Below are 20,811 nucleotides of genomic sequence, written 5' to 3' on the forward strand. Positions count from 1 at the left end.
TATGTCTCCTACATTCTTAAAACACTACCCCTTTCTCCTATCATTGCATCTAACTACCATCTTATATCTCTCTTGCCTTTCATGGCTAATTTCCATGAGAAAGCTGTCTACACTCCATGCTTCCATTTCATCTTCTTCTCATCCTTCTAATTACTCTACATTCTTGCTTTCAGACTCATCATTTATCTGAAACTATCCTCTGTAAAGTTACCACTGATCTCTCAATCACCAAATCCAGTAGCCTTTTTTTCAGATCTCATCCTTCTTGACCTTTCTGCAGCTTTTGACACAATTGCTTATCTTTACCTTCTGGTTATGCTATCCCAAGACTGGGGAACCTACAGCCTGGAGGCCACAGGTTCCCCACCCCTGTGCCACCTCTGCAGTATTTCATGACACAAATCCCTCTTAACTCTCCTCTTATCTATATAACTGCTTCTTCTCAGTTCCCTTTGCATATTTCCCACCCACCCCATGCGCATTGACCATGGTTGTCCCCCAAAGTTTTATCCTGCACTCCCTCCTTTTTTACCTCTATACCATCTCATGGGGGTATTCTCATTAACTTAACAGCTTAATTCTGTTCATTTATCACCTCTACACAGATGATTCCCAGATTTCTCTATCTCTATCTATCTATCTATCTACCTATCTATCCCAGCATAGCCTCTGAAACTTCAGTCATCCAACTGGATGACACTTCAAATTCAGCATGTCCCAAAAAGAACTAATTATTATTATCCAAAAACCTTCCCCTCTCCCAGACTTTCATTTTTCTTTCGAGGGCACTATATCTTCCCAGTCACCCAGAATTCTTAAGTCTTTCAAAGTTATTTTTCTTCTTAAGATCACATCCTTATAAAATTTGTTTTTCTAGTTTTTCCTGTGTAATTATAACTCTATTTTCATTTCTCATGGTGCAATATTGTGCCATTGCATTCATATTCCATAATATATCCATTTCCCCAATATATGTGCCCCTCTTGGATCACTGCTTTGTCATGGTGGAGGATCTTGCATAATTCAGTGAAACTCTGAACTATACCATGCAGGGTTATCAAAGATGGACAGGTCATAGTGGAGAGTTCTGACAAAAGATGATCCACAAGAGAAGAGAATGGCAAACCACTCTAGCATCTTTGCTAAGAAAACCCTATGGATGGTATTAAAATGATAAAAGATATGACACTGGAAGATGAACCCCTCAGGTTGAAAGGTGTCCAATATGCTATGGGGAAGAGCAGAGGACAACTACAAGTAGTTCCTTTACAATGAAGCCGCTGGATCAAAGCCAAAAGGAAGCTCAGCTGCAGATGTGTCTGGTAACCAGAGGAAAATCCAAAGCTGAAAAGATCAATATTGCATAGGAACTTGGAATAAACCAAAGTAAACTGGATCTAGTCAAACAGGAGATGGAAAGATTAAACATAAACATCTTGGCTGTCAGAAAATTTAAATGTATGGGAATGGGTGAATTTAGTTCAGGTGAGCCCTACTATGGGCAAGAATCCCTTAGAAGAAATGGAGTAGCCCTCATAGTCAATAAAAAGATGAGAAAAGCAGTACTGGGGTATAATCACAAAAATAAAACGATATCTGTTTGAATCCAAGGCAAGCCATTCAACATCGCAGTAATACAAATCTATGCTTCAGCCACTGATGCCCAAGATTGATCAATTCTATGAAGACCCACAAAATAACACACACACACACACACACACACACACACACACACACACACACACACATACGATACATGCAGATATCACAGTTATAAAAGGGATTGGAATACTAAAGCAGGGAGTCAACTGATGATTGGAATAATAGGCAAGTTTGCCCTTGGAGTATAAAATGGAGCAGGGCAGGGACTAATAGAGTTTTGTAAAGAAAACTCATTAATCATAGCAAATACTCCGTTTCGACAACCCAAAAGGTGACTCTACACCTGGATATCGCCAGATGGTTACTATTGAAATCAGATTGATTATATACTTTGCAGTTAAATGTGGAGAAGCCATATATAGTCAGTTAAAACAAGACCTGGAGCTGACTGTGTCTCGGATCATGAGCAAAATCCAAACTTAATTTGAGGAAAGTAGTAGTTTTTTTTTCTGGATTTTCCTTGCTTTCTTCATTATCCAGTGAATGTTGACAATTTGGTCTCTAGTTCCTCTGCTTCTTTAACAACCAGCCTTCTCTTCTGTTGTTTCTTGGTTTACATATTGCTGAAGCCTAATCTTGCTGGCATGTAAAATGAATGCAATTGCTTGGTAACTTAAGCATTCTTTAGCCTGCCCTTCTTTAGGATTAGGAAGTAAACTGATCTTTTCCAATCCAGTGACCACTGTTCAGTTTTCCAAGTTTGCTGGCATGTTGAGTGAAGCAGTTTAACATCATCATCCTGTAGGATTTTAAATTACTCATCTGGAATTCCGTTATTTCCACTAGCCTTATTGCAAGTAATGCTTCCTAAGCCCATGTAACTTCATTCTCCAGGATGTCTGGCTCTCAATCAGTAACCATACCACGATGGTTATCAGTGATGCTAAGACCTTTCTTGTATAGTTCTTCTGTATATTCTTGCCACATCTTTATAATTTCTTTTACTTCTGTTAAGTCCTTGCCATTTTTGTCTTTTATAAAAACGTGCCCATTTTTACATGAAAGGTTGTCTTGTTGTCTTTAATTTTCTTTTCTTTCCCATTCTATGGTTTTCTTCTATTTCTTTGCATTGCTCATTTGAGAAAACATCTATCCTTGCTATTCTCTTGAATTCTGTATTAGTTGGTACACTTTCCTTTCTCTTTTACCTTTTGCTTACTTTCTTTCCTCAGCTATTTTTCCTTATAAGAAAGCCATTTTGCTTTTTTGTTCTTCTTTTTCTTTGGAATAATTTTGTTGCTGCCTCCTGTACAATATTGGAAACCTCTGTTCATAGTTCTTCAGGCACTCTGTCTATCAGATCTAATCCCTTAAATCTGTTCATCACTTCTACTCATATTCATAAGGGATGTTATTTAGGTCATATCTATACATGAGCTTGGACAGACTTTGGGAGATAGTAGAGGATAGAAGAGCCTGGTATGCTGTGGTCCGTGGGGTCACAAAGAATTGGACACTACTGAATGACTAAACAGCAACCAATATATGTACATCCTCTGCTTCTGGTTCTTAGCTAAAACAAAAAGGGTTAATATTAAGAGATTTTTAATATATGGGTTGTTTTCCTATGTATTTTACCTCTTTGGAAAATATGCCCAATACTGGCATTGCTGGATCTGGGCATGCTCAATTTAGTAAATTTTTATATATAGTTAAAATTGCCTTCCAGAATGACTGGACTAATTCTTGAAACTGTCATGACAGACTCCCCTTAAGGGAGAATCTATGCATGGAAATCATTAGGTTTGATGATCTTGAAGCCATCATGATGGCTCTCTTGAAGGAGACTGTAACCTTATAGAGCATATTCATGGAAAAATACTGACAATAATCTTTTTGAAGATTAATATAGCTGCCTCCTCCAAATAATATTTAGTCTACCACCATCTTGTTTTTCTCTCTGATGTGCAAACCCCCAAAATAAAGTTTTGCCCTGACCCTTGATATACAAATTGGCCAGCTTGGGGTGGGGCACCCAAAATCAGACTATAAAAACCTCACTCTCAGAATGGTACTTTGGAGTACACCTTCCCCTAGAACAGGAGCATATCTTTTCTCTGAGCACCCCTTTCCCGTTGAATGGACCTGCTTCTTTGTGTTTCTCAATGCAGCGCTGCCATTATTTGAGTTATATTCTATGTCAATGTATATGTCTGAGTTATATTCCCGCTGCTTTTTCCTCTTTCTTTCCTTTTGACTCTACCCTATTGCTTGTAGTAAAGTTCTATGTCCTATAAAGAGGCACTCCCTTATGTCAGAGGACTGTCACAAAATAGTTATAGACCCCCTTGCCAGTCCAGTGAAGTCTATTGACTCCTCATAATGTTTTTAAATGCATAAAATAAAACAATAAAATTAGAAAGGAAATCAATTATGTTGACATAGTTAAAATTTTTTTTATAAGATTAATGGACTTCAAATTAAGAATGCCTGATTTAAGAGTAATCTAGTTTGGATGAAGACTAGAGAGTGAGATAAGATGGGACAGACTAGTTGAATGGTGTCATATTGTAGAGAGCCTTGAATACTAAGTCTGAAGATATAGAACCCATCCTGTAAGTACCTCCATATCTTAAAGTTGGTTCTATGGTTGTTTTCTGCTCTGAGCTTCACTAAATTGCTGAAGTAATTTCCCAGAAGATTTAAGCTTCCTTCTCTTCAAACTCTTTTTCCTTTGAAATAATTTGGCAAAAGAGCAAAGATTAAAGCCACAGTGTTTGCATGTCAGTTATTTCAATCTCCAATGATTGCTTCTCATCTGAAGGGAGTAATTTTTCCCTTCTCAAAGGACCATACTTCCCCCATTCCAATTAGGTGTCTGGTACTTTAGTGTTTTGGGAACATTTTGACTTGAACGGCTCCTTAGCAATTATCACTGTCAGAATCAAATACCATGGTATATCTCATCACACACATTTCAAGAAATTCACCTACAGAGCTCAGCAGGAAAAAAAACCATACACACACACACACACACACACACACAAATACACACATACACACACAGAAATAACATTTTAAATTGTGTGGACAGGCATTCCACTCAATGAGCATATTCCCTGTAATTAGAATGAGAAATGAAACTGCTGTTCCCTAAGTCTGTCTTACTTCCCTGAGTATCACTCTATGCTGTGTGATTCTTGAATCTCCCTCATCCTATCTGCAGACAGTTCATTCCTTATGTTTAAGTAATTTTCCAGAGAAAATATTAACTAATAAGACAGATGACTTCAGCTAGCCTTTTAGCATCCAGATAAGGTAGAAGACCCCTGATATATTTCCTTTGATTTTCTGATATTTGGGTAGAAGGCCTGGTTCTTGACTCTTTCTTGGCCACTGTGTAGAGTAAAACGTATGTACATTTTCCCCATTATAGTAACCATCTCAGATATATTTGTTTTTTTTAATTGCCTTCCTTTGAAAGTGATCCAAACCCCCTTTCAGATACAACTGTTTAAAGATAGCTTACTGCTCATTATAGCCAATTTGTTGGATTTTAAGGGGTGATTTTTGACCATACACAATTGTCACCTTGCTTGCTGACTTTAGGACCTAACCTCTTCCAAATATGCAACTCTACTTTATGTTTGCTTTCTAGTTTAGATTACTTGCTATCAAAAAGCTTGGAGTCATACCTGGACAGAAGTATAAGGTGATTTCTTCACAATCATATGTTCTGCTTTTATATTTTCAGAGTCACCTGAAATTGAAGGAACTGAAGAAAAGCCACTTACTTTGATTGAAAAGATTGAAGAAAAGAGATGTGAAATTCTTAATAAATGGGATGCAATCTATGCTCTTGAAAAAACCATCAAGACCAACTGGGCTCATGCTGGAATTATAAACATTACCGAGAATAGCATTAAAAGCATAGAGGTGTGTGCAATTTCCTTATTTAATTGTTTAAAAATATTATTTTTTGAGCAATGGCAAGTATATGAACCCTATTCCAATAGGATCTTGTTGCATTTAACAGTTGTTTTTTTTTAACCAACAAAGATACAGTTAGTAATTTTGTTAGGGCAATTTCTCTTTCATCTATTTTTATTTGGTTGATTTGATTTGCATTTGAACAAAATCAGCTGTAATGTCATGCACACTGAGGCTTAAAAATAATATTTGATGATAATGATGATAAGAAAATTTCCATTTATGTAACACTTTTTGTTTTCAAAGCATTTTATCCATAACTACCCCTTGAGGCTACTAGGTGGCAAAGTGGATAGAGTGCCGAGTCTGGAGTTAGGAAAAGCTGTGTACAAATTTAGCCTAAGAAAATTATTTGCTGTGTGATACTGGGCAAATTACTTAATTTCTGTCTGCTTTAGTTTCCTGAACTATAAAATAAAGATAATAATAGCACCTACCTTAAAGAGTTGTTATAGGGGTCAAATGAGGTAATATTTCTAAAGCACTTGGCACATAGTAATTGCTTAATAAATGCTTATTTCTCCCCTCCCCTACCTTTCCTCCCTCCCTCCCTTCCTTCCTTCCTCCTTCCCTTCCTTCCTTCCACCCTTCCTCCTTCCCTTCCTTCCTCCTTCCTTCCTTCCTTTTTTCCTTCCTTACTTTCTTCTCTTCCTCCCTTCCTCCTTTCTTCCTTCCCTCCTTCCATCTCTCCCTCCCTCTCTCCCTCATTCCTTCATTTCTTCCTCCCTTCCTTCCACCCTTCCTCCCTCCCTACCTTCCTCCTTCCTTCCTTTTTACTTTCCTTCCTTTTCTTCCCTTCCTTCCTTTTTTCATCCCTCCATCCCTCCCTCTCTCCCTACCTCCTTCCTTCTTTCCTCCTTCCTTCTTCCTTCCTTGCTTCCTTCCTTCTTTCTCTCCTTCCTCCCTTTTTTTCCTTCTTTTCTTCCCTCCTTCCTTCCCTCTCTCTTCCTCTCTCTCCCTATCTATCAAATCTATAAAATAAGAACATTGGACTCAAGATCGTTGATATAGAACTTGAAGGGACCTAAAAGGACATCTAATCCAACACAAGGACTCAATTGGAGTAGGTGGCAGAGTTAGGACTCAAACCTAAGTCCTTCGACTTTAAATTCATGATCCTTAGTGTCAGACTTTTGTTGTTGAGTCGTTTAAGTCATGTTCAACTCTTCCTGACCCCATTTGAGGTTTTCTTGGTGAAGATTCTGGAGTGGTTTGCCATTTCCTTCTCCAGCCCATTTTATAGATCAGGAAACCGAGGCAAACAGGGTTAAGCAGCTTGCCGTGCAGATTGAGTTCAACTATACCATGGTCTTTTCACTGTATCACTCTCCATAACTGTGGAGTCATAGGAATAGTCCTTGTTCTGGGGTGACTGTCAAATTCCTGCTAGTATTCTTCTTTTTTTAATACTACACATTGATTTAATTCAGCTTCGCATGTTCCAAGTGATTCACATAGTATCTCCTCCATTAGAATGTGAACCTCTTGAGGAAAGGGATTTTTTTTTGGCCTTCCTTTATATCCCCAGCATTTATCCTAATGCCTGAAACATACTGAGACCTTAAAAGATGCTTTTCGACTGATAGACTATGGATTAGTTCTGAAATCAATGAATGTCTGGAAAATCTAACTAATTTTCAACCGGCCATTGAATTGAGGGTCACAGACCATAACCTCACAATTTTCTAGCACCAAGCTAAAAACAAACGGACAAACAGTCAGCAAATATTTATTAAGTGTGTGCTATATGTCAATCATCGTGAGTCAAATCTTTTATGCCAAAATGAGACTTTTCAAATGCTTCTGGACAGAAAAGAGATGGCTCACTGTCAGGTATGCAGTGGACAAACCGTCTCCTGTGACAGAATGACATATTTCTGACAAACCATGGAGTCTGAGCACAGACAGAAGCAGAAGCTCTTCGTGGACAATTCTGCGATACTGTCATGCAGAAATCACCCAAACCGACATTTCTAAGTGCTGAGGTCCTAGTTGTAGAACCTGCCACTAATTACATGTTTAACTTTAGGCATCACTTGGTATCTTTGAACCTCAGTTTCCCTATCTGTAAATGAGAATAATCAGAAGTGCCCAGTCCACTACAGAGATCTGTTATGAAGATGAATTGAGATTCTGAGAAAGTATTTTAAAAGTGTACAATCCCATGCCAAGATGTGAGGTATCATTCTTATATAAGAGTTTAGCTGCTCTCAAGCCCTCCTCCATAGCCGTGAAGGAATGGGAGGTGATTTTGAAGCTATGTTTTTTAATATAAGCTCCGATAGACCACCCTGATGGACGGATCCCTATTTTTCCAAAGCCTACCATTTCATTTGGCAGCTAGGTGGCAAAGTGGATAGAGTGCTGGACCTGGAGTCAGGAAGACCCAGATTTGTGAGTTTCAATCTGGCATCGGCTCATTTTACAGATGAGGAAACTGAGGCAAACAAGTTTAAGTGACTTTCCCGGGGTCACACAGCTAGTAAGTATCTGAGGCCATATTTGTCCTCACAAAGCTGAGTCTTTCTGACTTCTGGTCCAGAACTCTGTCCACTGCACCGCCTACCTGCCTCATAATGTTATTGTTTAGTTGTTTCAGTCATATCTAATTCCTCATGACTCCATTTTGGCAAAAATACTGGAATGGTTTGCCATTTCCTTCTCTAGCTCATTTTATAGATGAGGAAAGCAAGGCAAACAGAGTTAAGTGACTCGCCCGGGGTCATATAGTAAGTGTCTGAGGCCAGATTTGAGCTCAGGAAGACGAGTTTTCTTGACGTGAGGGCCAGCACTCTATCCACTGAGCCACCTAGCTGCCCAACATTTTTGCCGTTTAGTCATTTTTGCCAGGAAAGCCCCAAATGGGGTCATGAGATGTTGGACATGACTGAACAACAACAACAAAGAAAGAAAAAGAAAAATGAGCTGGATATGTTCGATCAGACATTCACATTAGTTATGAGAATTTCTTTTCTTTCTTTTCACACAGAGGGCTATTATTCATAGGACTGAGTTCCCAAAGGAGGCAGCAGAGTTTTGTGTCTTCAGAATCCCTTAAAAATAAAAGAGACCCACATCTCTGCGATGGATGTGTTTCTGGCTCAAAGGTCCCATGGTGGTATAAGGCATCCTAACTCACCTCCTCTAAACTTCTAGATCTCATCAATCATATGTGGCTTTCAAGTTGTGTGCTGGGATACTTCTCCTGCACAAGCTGAAATTCATTTATTCAGCTAAAATGTAAATAGTGATACCATACCACTTTTGCCTGTATTTGGGACATTAGGACATGTAGATTTTTTTTCCTATGTATTTTAAACTAAAAATCCATGTTAAATAGATATCTAATCTTTTTTTTTCCCATTTCTCATTCAGACTGAAGCTATTAAGTTGGAGACAGTTAATGGGATTTTAAAGAAAAAAATAATGGTGAGTTCTTTTTCATTTGGTTTTATATTGAGATTAGTTTTCCTTAAGTCTGCTTTTTCTATAACACCAACAAGCTGTCTTCCTAATATCTCATTGAACATATAGCCTTTAACTATTCCAACTTTAATCTGGAGAAATATAAGGTAATTCTGTTTAGGGGAAAATAATTCAAAACTATACATACAGAATGAAGGGCTCTAGGTTTTCAGGAAAAAAGGATTTTGTAGTCATTATAAACTGCTCCTTGGAGACTTGGTCTCTGAGGGTGGGCTGTCACCTCAGCAAGGAGCTTTTGGTGCAGGTTTGGGATCTAGTTTAATTCAGGAACATCATTGGGCTCATTGGAGAGACAAGCCAATAAAGACATCTAAGAAGTCAAAACCAGGAATTTGGTCTGGGGGTCCAAAGCAGAGAGAGTCAGAAGTTCTAGTGAAATGTACAACAGTTGTGAGAAGGGTAATGATGACTCATCTTCCAAAGACTTAGCATGCTTTTCCATTCCTAACCAACTTGTCTCTCTCTCTATCTCTGTCTGTCTGTCTCTCTCTCTATGTCTCTGTGTCTGTCTTGGTGTTTTATTGATGCTTTGGACCCTCCCTTGTAACAAGGAAGAACTATTAAGCAAAAGCACCTAATACAGTCACTCTGTTACAAGGTATATAGTATTCTGCCATAGTAGTGCCCCACCTCTTTGTTATAAGGAAGCAGTTATGTTTTACCGTTTGTTATCAAAGATCATTTCCCCCCAGTCATTCAGAGTTTGGCTTCTTTCAGTGATCTCTTTGTTTGTATTGTTGTAGCGTTGTGTATGTTGTTCTTTTGTTTGTATATTCCATTCTGAATAAATTAATAAAAATCTTCCCTTGTTTTCCTGGAATTGTTTGTTTTATCATTTTTTTTACTTTGGTCCATACTTCTTAAGGTTTCCTGTAGTCTTGGTAATAGCTGAGCTCACACAGAATGAGGTAGGTCATAGCCAGATTTCAGAGGGACTTAAACTCCAAGATATGAAATTTAAATTTTATTCTTGATACAATAGAAAAGGTTCTTGGTGAAGGAATGAGGTAATATAAAAAGCATGAGCTGGAGAGAGCAGAGGTTGTAAAAGGAGAACAGTTAGGAACCTATAGAAATAGTCCTTAAGGTGTTATAGGTGGCTATTGAAGGAAGCTAAATTATATCCTTAATCTTTTCAAATTGATGTCATGGAAAGTGACCAAATGCTCTAACAGCATCCATTGGTGCCTTTGCCAGAGACAATGAGATCATATTTAATGGATCACTGTTTTTTTTGAGCCTGTGTGTGGGTGATGTAGGAGGCGGGAAGCCAAGGTTACGCACTGAAGGAACAGAGCCAAGATGGGCAAACCAAATAAGCAAGGTGAGTCAGGACACACATAAATAATGAGAATTAGGACAAACAGCAGGTCAGAAACCAGGCAAGCAGCCAAAAACTTGGAGGGCATAAAAACTAGAAGGTAAAACCAAAGTAGGTGGCAAGTGAGCAGGAACCAGGAGAGAGAGGGAAGGACTGGCCAACAGAAGAAACGAATCTCTGGTAACAAGACCTTGACAACTTTAGGCAACCCTGTGCCATGACCCCTTAAAATTTCATGCATTTCCTTTTAAGATAGGAAAAGAATTTCTGAGAATGGCTAACCTGTAGGTCTAAGGTAAATGGAACCTGACTAGAGTGTGAGGTAAGGGGGCTGGGAGAAATTGAGCTCCTAACAAATGTGACCCAGCATGGCATTGATACTAGCAAGGAATATACCATTTAGACTGGTCAAAACCTTCAACAATTTTAGATTTTTCCATTAGTATATTACTATTAAGTGACACTATGTAATATTGTAATCAGATTTTGCCCAGTTTCTATAACTATCCCAAACATTGAAATCAATTGTAAGAAGGGCGTAAAGTGACTGGAGAAAAAAGAAATTGAATTGTATTGTCTGAACCAACCCTTCAGTCCTAAATAATTGTAGTCTGGCATTCTTTTTTAAAATTTGATTTTAAAGTTTCCAGTGACAAGCATTTATTTTCTTTTCCTTCCACTATCTTTATTAAAAAGAAACAAATTATGGAGTTGGAATGCAGATCGAAGCAGACTATTTTCTTTTTTTGTTTTATGTTTTTCTTTCTTATGGTTACTTCCATTCGTTCCAATTCTTCTATACAACATGACTAACATGAAAATATGTTTAATAGGAATGTATATGTAATGCCTATATCAGATTGCATGATGTCTTGGGGAGAGGGAGGAGAGGGAGGGGGAGAAAATTTAAAACTTATGGAAGTGAATGCCGAAAAAGAAAAATACATAAATTAACTTATTAAAAAAAGAAAAAAAATGAAGCAAACAAAAAAGAAAACTAAAACCTCTGTAACAAATTTACCATGTCCAAAATGTCCATTTCCAAAAATGTGTGAATTATTCTACATTTTGAAGCCATCACCTCTCTGTCAGGGAGTGGATTATCATTGTTCATCCTCAGTTCTCTCATGGTTGGTTATTGTATTGATCAGAGTTCTTAAGTCTTTCAAAGCTATTTGTCTTTATGTTGTTGCATAGAAATTGTTCTGGTTATTCTCACTTTATTCTGCATCAGTCCATAAATCTTCTCAGGTTTCTCTGAAACCATCCTTTTTATCATTTCTTATGGCTCAATCATATTCCATTACATTCATAACCAAATTTTCTTTAGCAATTCCCCAATATATATGCTACCCCCTTTAGTTTTCAGTTATTTGAGAGCAGGTGTGTTCTTAACTTTGTCTCTAATTAGCTTGATATGTGTGCTTCCCTCCATAATACGTATGTGCTTGCTCATATATAAATGTGTGATGGCAAGAGTTGGCATAAGGCCTCTAAAAGGGGAGATAGAATTGAATTACAGATCTTATATGAGATAGGCTGGTTCATTTATTTATTTTTGGTTCTTTTTGGTAGGACTCTGAATTAAAAATCAAAGAAAACCTTGACAGGTATAAAGTAAGCCAGGAAGAGCAGCAGTAAGTATGAGTAACTTAAGGAAAGCAATGGTAGCAATATATTTTTGTAACAGCTCAATTCATATCAAATTAGACCACACTAAAAAGCAATACACCTGGAGTCAGGAAAGATTCAAAACCTGCCTATTATTCTTGATTTCTATGTACTCGAGTGGAAAACCTTTCTGGGTCTCAGTTTCTTATCTGTAAAATGGAAGTGATAATACATACTTCTCCCTCATAAAGTTGTTAGGAAAAGGTCAAATAAGATGGAGCATCATAAGCTTTAAAAGGAAAAGCAGATAAATTAAACCAGACTACAACCTATTATGGGCAGCTAGGTGGCACAGTAGACAGAGTACCAGACCTAGAGTCGGGAAGACTCACCTTCCTGAGTTCAAAATTAGCCTCAGATACTTATTAGCTGTGTTACCCTGGGCAAGTCACTTAACCCTGTTTGCCTCAGTTTTCTCATCTGTAAAATGAGCTAGAGAATGAAATGGCATAGCACTCTAGTATATTTGCTGAGAAAATCCCAAATGAGGTCATAAAGAGTCAGACGACTGAAATGACTGAACACCAACAAAATCTATTGTAGGCATGAATCTATAGTCAATTCCTGTGCTCTAGTAACTTATATTGCAGGATGGGCATCTGCACATACTTACCTTTTAGTAGCTTCTTTTTGAGTGTTTGCCTCATTGTTGATTAGCATGTTGTAGAGAAAGTATTAGAGACACTGAGATCATTAATGTAGTTAGTCAAGCATTTATTAAATACTTTGTGAGATGCACTTCGAGAAGTGTTGGAGATACCAAAAGAAAAAGAAGAAGAAGAAGGAAGGAAGAAAGGATGCAAGGAAGGAAAGGAAGAAAGAAAGAAAGAAAGAAAGAAAGAAAGAAAGAAAGAAGGAAAGAAGGAAGGAAGGAAGGAATGAAGGAAAGAAAGAAGGAAGGAAAGAAGGAAGGAAGAAAAAAAGAAAGAGAAAGAAAGAAAGAAGGGAGGAAGGAAGGAAGGAAGGAAAGAAGGAAGGAGGGAAGGAAGGAAGGAAGGAAGGAAGGAAAAAAAGAAAGAGAAAGAAAGAAAGAAGGGAGGAAGGAAGGAAGGAAGGAAAGAAGGAAGGAGGGAAGAAAGGAAGGATGGAAAAAACAGTACCTAACTTTAGGGACTCACATTCTGATAAAGGAGAAAACATTTAAATAATCAAGTATACACAAGATTCATACAGAGTAGATGGAAAGTAATCTGAGGGGTGAAGGCCTCCTTAGTAGCTGAGGAGAATCAGAATGTGCTCCTGAATAATGTGAGATTTGAACAGATGGTTAATGAAAGTCAGGGAAGCTGAGAGGTGGAGGGGAGGGAAGGAGGGAAGGAAGGAGTCAGGTTTTCCTGACTCCAGGCTTGGTGCTCTATCCACTGCACCACCTAGCTGTACCTAGCTGTAGCAGAGTACTTAGAGGGGGATAAAATGCAAGAAGACTCGACAGTAAGGAAGGGCCAGGTTATGAAGAGCTTTAAATGCCAAATAGAGGGCTTTATATTTGATCCTGGAGATAATAAGTAGCCACAAAGGTTTATTGAGTTAGGGAGTGACATGGTCAGACCTGCACTTTAGGAAAATCACTCTGACTTCTCAGTGAAGGATGGATCAGAGTGGGAGTGGAGACTTGAGTCAAGGAGGATGATTAGAAGGTGGATTAGAGAGGATAATTAGGATGCAGTAGTCCAGGCACAAAGTGATGAAGTCCTAAATGAGGGTTTTGGTAGTTGTTGGAGAGAAGGGGACACCCAAACATAAGAGAGAAGTTGTGAAGGTAGAAAAGGCAAGATTTAGCAACAGATTGGATGAGGGACCAATGAAAATGAGGAGTCAAGGATGATGTCATGGTTAAGAGTCCGAGGAATAGAGAGAATGGCAGTGCCTTTAACGGTAAAGTGGAAACTCAGAAAAGGGGAAAGTTTGAGAGAAAAGGTAACGAGTTCCATTTGGGGCATGATGAGTTTGAAGTCTTCCAGCTGTTAAAAGAAATCTTTGTTCGGACTTTGCCCTGATTAATCAGGCAGATCCATGAAGAAACAGTTAAAAGGATTTTATTCAACATGCCAAGGCAGTAAGCCTTGGGTAGGCCAGCAGAGATTCAAACCATGTTGCTTTTTACAGAAAGGGTGGGAAGACTGGGCATTCGGAAGAACGCTAATTGAGGAACACACATAGAGAAGACATGCAACTAGCAAAACTCATGCTTCTGAGACTTTCAGGATCCAATGACCCATTTTCCTTCATGCTGCTCTCCCGGGGTGATGTGTCTCTGTTGGGTAAGACCCCATTTGGACTCCTTGGTCCCATTCCTCTTGTTAGCTCCACTGCCAATAGCCTTTGCTGTCATTTTACAGTGATCCTCCAGTCTTATATCTTCATTAACCAGGTCTGCTTTCTGCTGTGTGCTGCAAGACAACCTGGCCAATGGGAGAGAAATCTCTTGAGATCTGGATAGTTCTTCTACAGCTAGCTTTCTATCCAACCGTTCAAGCTTACAGTCCTCATAACTATCTACTATTTAGGGCATGTTTCTTTTTATAGGGTAACTAGGGTGTGGCTGGACCTTTGACCAGCATCCTTGATTCTGGAGAACTTTTGCATGCATTATAAAGGGGGTAAAAACATGTAAATATTTTTCATACTTCTTTTTGGATCATAGCATCTTCGTGTCTGTTACTTGCTCATTAGATCCTGCAAATTCCATCAATTTGTCGGCAGGGGGTGGGATCATTTAATTAGGAGTCTTCTGATCAGAGAATGTCAGTATTACATGAGCGTTGCACTTTTCCCTTGTCATCTTCTAACCAACATAAAATTATCTCTCTCCAAATTGTCTAAAGGAGAGGGCGAGACTATTAAATGGATTGCTGAAATTCATCAGAGCAAGAGATGATCAAATGACTGCTAGCTAACTCAGACTCATGGAATTTAACTAATTTTAATTGAGCTAATTTAGGCCTGTGATTCTTGTTCAAAGTATTTCTTTGCCTATTCTACAACTTCTTTTAACTTTAACGCGTGTGCATTTCATCATAGAAGTAACTCAAAGTTTTAGTCACACAAAGTTCTTCAAAGTAGGTAACTCCAAGTGTTCCTTGTACTATTAAAACAGTCTTTTTTTAAATTTTATTCAGAGAAGGCAAAATATGCGGTATTATAGGTTGAATTGGTAAGACATTTCTAGGAACTTGCTCCCTGGGATGGTGCTAATAGACAATTTGACCTTTGCTACTGCTTCTGGGACTAGTGTGTTTCACTACTCCTTTCGCTGATAATATGATCTTCCACTCATCCATACTACTAGAAAGCAGAGTTGTACCTGAATGATCACGTGACTCTACATAAGGCATGTTCCCTCCTGCAGTGAGTGCCATGCTCTTGGGGAATACTGCTCCTTGCCACCCCCCTCCCCCGCCAAAGACTATAACCATGGTCAGATTTTCTTCTGCAACTCCTCTCCACCCCCACCTCCACTCAAATGAATTTGTCCTGAGTTTAAGAGTTCCAATTACGGCTCTTGTCTTGCCACATGACCTGCCCATCTATTTTTTCCCCCAATAATTCCTTGAAGATATCCTTGCTTACTGATCTCCAGAGTCCTCATTGATTCCATGATACAACTGGTTATACTCTACCATGCACCTTTTCTTTGCTCTCTGATGCTCTTCTTTATTTTTTTTGGAGGTAATGGTGTTCCTGATCTTGCTGCCACAATGCAACATCACTATGATGCATTGGAAAGAGGAGCTTTTGATGTTGTAGGAAGCTTAGAGTCTATAAAAATGCTTTACAATTTCCAGAAATTTCCAGAGCCAATCCGTTCTTCTCCTTTTCAACTCTGGGCCCAGCTCACTATCCTTTCTGTATTGTCTGTCCTAGACATACATACTGTTGGAAGAACTCTGTTAGATGTCCTTTCAGATGCCTGTTGAAATCTAGGCAGTATATATTCTTCATCCATTTTGTCTTTCCTGTGTGGATGGACAGGCTAAATCTCTTCGAGTGAATCTTCTAGGAAGCTTTGTAGTGTCTCACAATTTGATGAAATTAATACAATGGCATCTGCAAAAACAAGCATCTGAAGACCTCACCATCTACCAGGAATCCTTCCCCAAGTTGGACTCTGCACTAGACTGCCTCCATTACAATATTTTTTCTAAGTATTCTTTTATGCTTTTCCCAATGTTTATTTGTAGAGCACTACTGAACAGGATTATTTCTGCTGTTATATCTTCCAAGAAATCTTGAATAATCTTGATATAAAGATGGGGAGATATTTTGTTGTAAAAGATCCAATAAAGCAGGATTTTGTTTTACCAAGTCAAATGCTTTTTCATATTCAATAAACAATAAACACAATAAAATCTGTATTTCAGCTACATCTTTAGATCAGTGGTGAGGTGGTAAAGATAAGGCCCCCGGATGAACAGCAACTTCAGAAACTTTCTTCTTTCCTGTTAATATCTTTAGCAAGGATGCACTCAATTCAGTATATATATATATATATATATATATATACATACATATATCAGTATATATAGATGATCCTCATGATGATTGTGCATAGGTGGGAGTTTAGGCAGTCAGGTTGACAGCAATTGATGTTTTCGTGGTTGCCTTTTTGGGTATTAACAGAGTCTGATATTTTTCCCACGTCTTTAATATCTTATCTTTTAGATCAGTTCCATTTTGGTCCCTTCGTGCCTTCAAAATTGTTGTTGATTCTAACATGGAGCTCCTTTCTAAATAATAATAATGATAATAATAATAACTAATATTATATCAGGTAGCTTGGCAGTACAGTAGATAGAGTGCTGGGCCTAGAGTTAAGAAGATCTGAGTTCAAATATGGCCCCAGATACGTCATAGTCGCGTGACCCATGGCAAGTCACTTAAACCTTTAGCTTCAGCTTCTTCATCCGTAAAATGAGCCGGAGAAGGACATGGCAAACCGCTCTAGTATTTTTGCCCAGAAAACAGCAAATAAGGTCATGACTGAAATGACTGAACTACAAGAATAATAAAGCTTTCATGTCTTGCCTGCTCTGTACCAGATGCTACGTTAAGTGCTATGCAGGTATTTTCTCATTTTATCCTCACAACAACTCTAGGAGGCAGGTGCTGTTTGTATTCACATTTAACAGCTGAAGAAACTGAAGCAAGGGGGTTAAATGACTTGCCCAAGGTCATATAGCTAGTATCTGAGTCAGGATTTGAATTCAGGCCTTGCACTCTATCCGCTGCTCTATGTACTTGATCCAGTATAGCTGCTTTCCCTATTATTACTCTCTTTTGGGCCATTTCTGCCTCTTTTATGAGAACTTCAAGGTCCGTGAAATGGGGGTCCAAGTATAGTGGTTCCACCGTTCTTGATGGGGAAAAAAGATAAAATTGTTAAAATGGGTTTTTCTCCTGGTAATTTTTTCCCCATTTTTCTTCTGTTTAAGTCCAATATACTGTCTTTCCATTTTCATTATCAAGTGCCCTTGGGATGACCTCCTTAGTTAGATATCTTGCTAGGTTTTTCTTAAACATTCCTCATGATCATTCTTTATTCTTTTTCACAAGATTTTACAGATGAATTTGCTCTGACTTGTTGCCTTTGTACCCAGCCCTCTGTTTGTTAAGTAAGTCAAATATTTGCCGACTAACATTGCCCTTTCTAGGCTCTAAAAATGCCCTTTCTGGGCCCTAGCAATGCCCTTTCTGGGCTCTTTTGTTCCCCTGTAGCAAACATTTTACATTGATTTAACTTTTGGTTCTAAGTGGCACTATAGTAATGGTTATTATTCCTTTCTCAGCTTTTATATTAAAAATTTATTTAGATAATATAGGATTAAATCTTTTAAACTGTATATATCTTTTTCTCGTTACTATTCTTGTTGAATATAAATCTTGATTTTAACTTCTTTGAATTGATGGTCTCTTCACAGACGCTGACTTGGGGATAATTTCTATATCCACAATAAGTCTTTTCCTGTCTGCTGAAATGTAGTTTCATCTTTCTTGATGTTATTGGTGCTCAGGAATTTAGCAATTCTTTTTCTGAAGAAAATGTTCATAATCTAGAGGTATGAAACTTCCATATTATCTTTAGCCTCTATCATTGCTTCTGATGCATACTTTTACATATACATACATATATATTTACATGTGTGTATGTATGTATACAGGTATATACATACCTATATGTATATATATATATACACAAACACATATATGTATATACATATTTCTTCCCATCTTTGCCTTTTCTAATCTTTTCATTAAAGTCACCAAGTATCACAGAATATGTTGATTTGATTTGGAAGGTCTTATAAAATTCTTCGTAAAATTTCTCTACTACTTTGTCCTTCGCTGTTAACATCAATGAATAAGCTGCAGTTATTTTCCTGGTGGTCCTTTTGCAAATACTTCTCATTAGTATTACAATAAGTGATGAGAAAATACCCCTAGGAAATAATATGTCCTGTAGCTTTTGGTTACACAGCAAGACTCACTCCCCCAAATCCTTTCTTTACCTCTTCAAAGACTCTTAAATCTTTTCATTTAACTGAAAACTCCTTCTTCTTCTAGTTTCCTAATACAATTCAGCTCCCCTGTCAATATGTCCACTCAATGGTCATTGGATGAAGATATCACAGGTGAAATTGAAGTTTTTATAGACTGAAACTAATTTTTAGTCCCCTTTGCTCTCTTTCCTACCACACTTCCACCATCATTGTAGAAATGGGAAATGGGCTGCATAGGACTGGTGACCATTTGCCATTTTTCTCTGTTTCATGGATTCTCATTAGCAACAACAAAGACTTCATTATTAGGTGGCCACACTACCGGTGATGTGTCTATCCATGGTTAGCTAAGCTGATTTTCAGAAAACAGACTCCATCTTTTGCTGGAGCCATATTTACAGCATATCTAGAATGGAAAACCTGCCACATCTTCACATGGGAATGGCTTTCAAGAGCTTAGTGTCACCTACAGGTCATGAGGAAACATCAGAGTAGGACTTTGTGGAGGACTTCAAATCAACATTCATTCTGAAACAATCATGAAAATATTACAAGGTATTCAAAGTAAGTCATAGAATAAAATGACCGTAATGGTTTGCTCCCTCATCTTTGTTTTATGATGTCGATGCATCCATGGACAAGATAGAACACGAATATGTACAGTTATTGCTTGGCCTGTTTTATTCCATTGTCATCTGAGAAGTGTAACACATTTCGGGAAGAAGTGGGCCACGAGTGGGGACAGAATGGCCCATTGCTGACAGATCCCCATGTTTAGAGAAGAAGCATGTGTGGTGGATGGACATGGTGGAGAATAGACTTTGATTGTAGTGTGACCTGATTGACCTTTTAAAGGCAGTATCATGTGAAAGTAATGATGAGATCTGGAAGAGAAAGGCCATTTGAAATAAAAACCACAATAAAAGAAAGCCATGGTGTGAGAGAGGCCCATTATTCTCTTCTCTTTCATTCATATTCACTTACAGTGGTTGGAACATAATGTGCTGGCCTCTAATAATAATAGTCTCAGATCTGGAAAGAAACCCTTCTGAGGTCATATAGTTTAGCCCCTTTATTTTATAGATGGAGAAACTGAGATCAGATAGGTAAAGTGAAGTGATACTTAAATTCACCCAGGTGTGACTAGTGGCAGAGCAAAGGTCTTTTGGTCTTTTGATGCAAAGTATGCAGTGATTTTAATAGTAATAATAGTGAAAACTGACATTTACATAGCATTTTATAAAGTTTGGAAAATGAGTTTACATACATTAACTTCTTTTGTTCCTCACAACAACAATGTTGAGTGGTAGCAAAAGGTATCAACCCATTTTACCAAATAAGTAACTAAGTGAGAAAGGTTAGGGGAGTAAATAGCCACAAAAATAGTAGGAATAAAGGTGAGGTTCAAACCCAGGTTTCTATTGATTTGAAGTGCAGCTTTACAATTATGCGTCTGGTTGCCAAGGGTGAATAATAGCTGATAGTAATAACTTGCATTTATATAAGTCTTTAAGGTTTTGAAAATGCTTTACAATTATTATCTCACTTGATCCCCACAATAACCTTGGATTGTAGGTGCCATTATCACCCCCATTTTACAGATGAGAAAACTGATGCAGACAGAGATTAAGTGACTTACCCAGGGTCACACAGCTAGCATCTGAGATGAAATATGAACTCAGGACTTCCTGAAACTAGGTCCAGCTCTCCACCTACTATGTATGACACACTTCATCTTCTAGGATCAAGAGCAGCTGGAGAGGTAGCAGAAGTCCCCTTAGGCTATCCCTCAACTGCTGCTGCCCCCTGGGTAATTTGTTATAGTAAAAAGCACTTGACTACATGCATTGCTTCTGAGGCAACAGTAGTGGTGGGGGCTGGATGGTGGGCACAGGACTTAAGACCTTACTGCTCTGTGAGCTCCTAGGGCTTATTTTCCATTAAGGGATTTTTAAAGTCCCTAATAAAGAATTTTGCAAGTTCCAAAGTTTTATAAGTTATACATCATTTTTATAGCTGCAAAGGGCTTTAGAGAATGCCACATCCAACTTTGTGATTGAAGAAATGGATTAACTGAGGCTCAGAGAAGGAAAGGCCTTGTCCGTAATCACACAGGGTGTAATGAACAGAGCCAAGTTCTGAACCCAAATCAGCCCTGGTTCCGCTGATCTACATAAACTGTACATGCTTATAAATCTAGAAAGTAATGGAACCAAGGCTTGAACTCAGGCTTCCTGACTTTAC

General features: G+C 38.2%; 1 protein-coding gene across 2 annotated transcripts in view; it reads left to right on the top strand.

The window, feature by feature from the left end:
* The window catches only part of C7H6orf118 (chromosome 7 C6orf118 homolog), a 77,248-nt gene that overhangs the window by 55,670 nt on the left and 767 nt on the right, over window positions 1-20,811 (top strand). For both annotated transcript variants that reach the window (XM_036765843.1, XM_036765842.1), the window contains 3 exons: window positions 5,357-5,538; window positions 8,968-9,021; window positions 11,975-12,036. In XM_036765843.1, the coding sequence (XP_036621738.1) occupies window positions 5,357-5,538; window positions 8,968-9,021; window positions 11,975-12,036 (298 nt within the window). The remainder of the gene's footprint in view (window positions 1-5,356; window positions 5,539-8,967; window positions 9,022-11,974; window positions 12,037-20,811) is intronic.

The sequence above is a fragment of the Trichosurus vulpecula genome, chromosome 7 (assembly GCF_011100635.1).
Source record: "Trichosurus vulpecula isolate mTriVul1 chromosome 7, mTriVul1.pri, whole genome shotgun sequence".
Taxonomy (NCBI): domain Eukaryota; kingdom Metazoa; phylum Chordata; class Mammalia; order Diprotodontia; family Phalangeridae; genus Trichosurus; species Trichosurus vulpecula.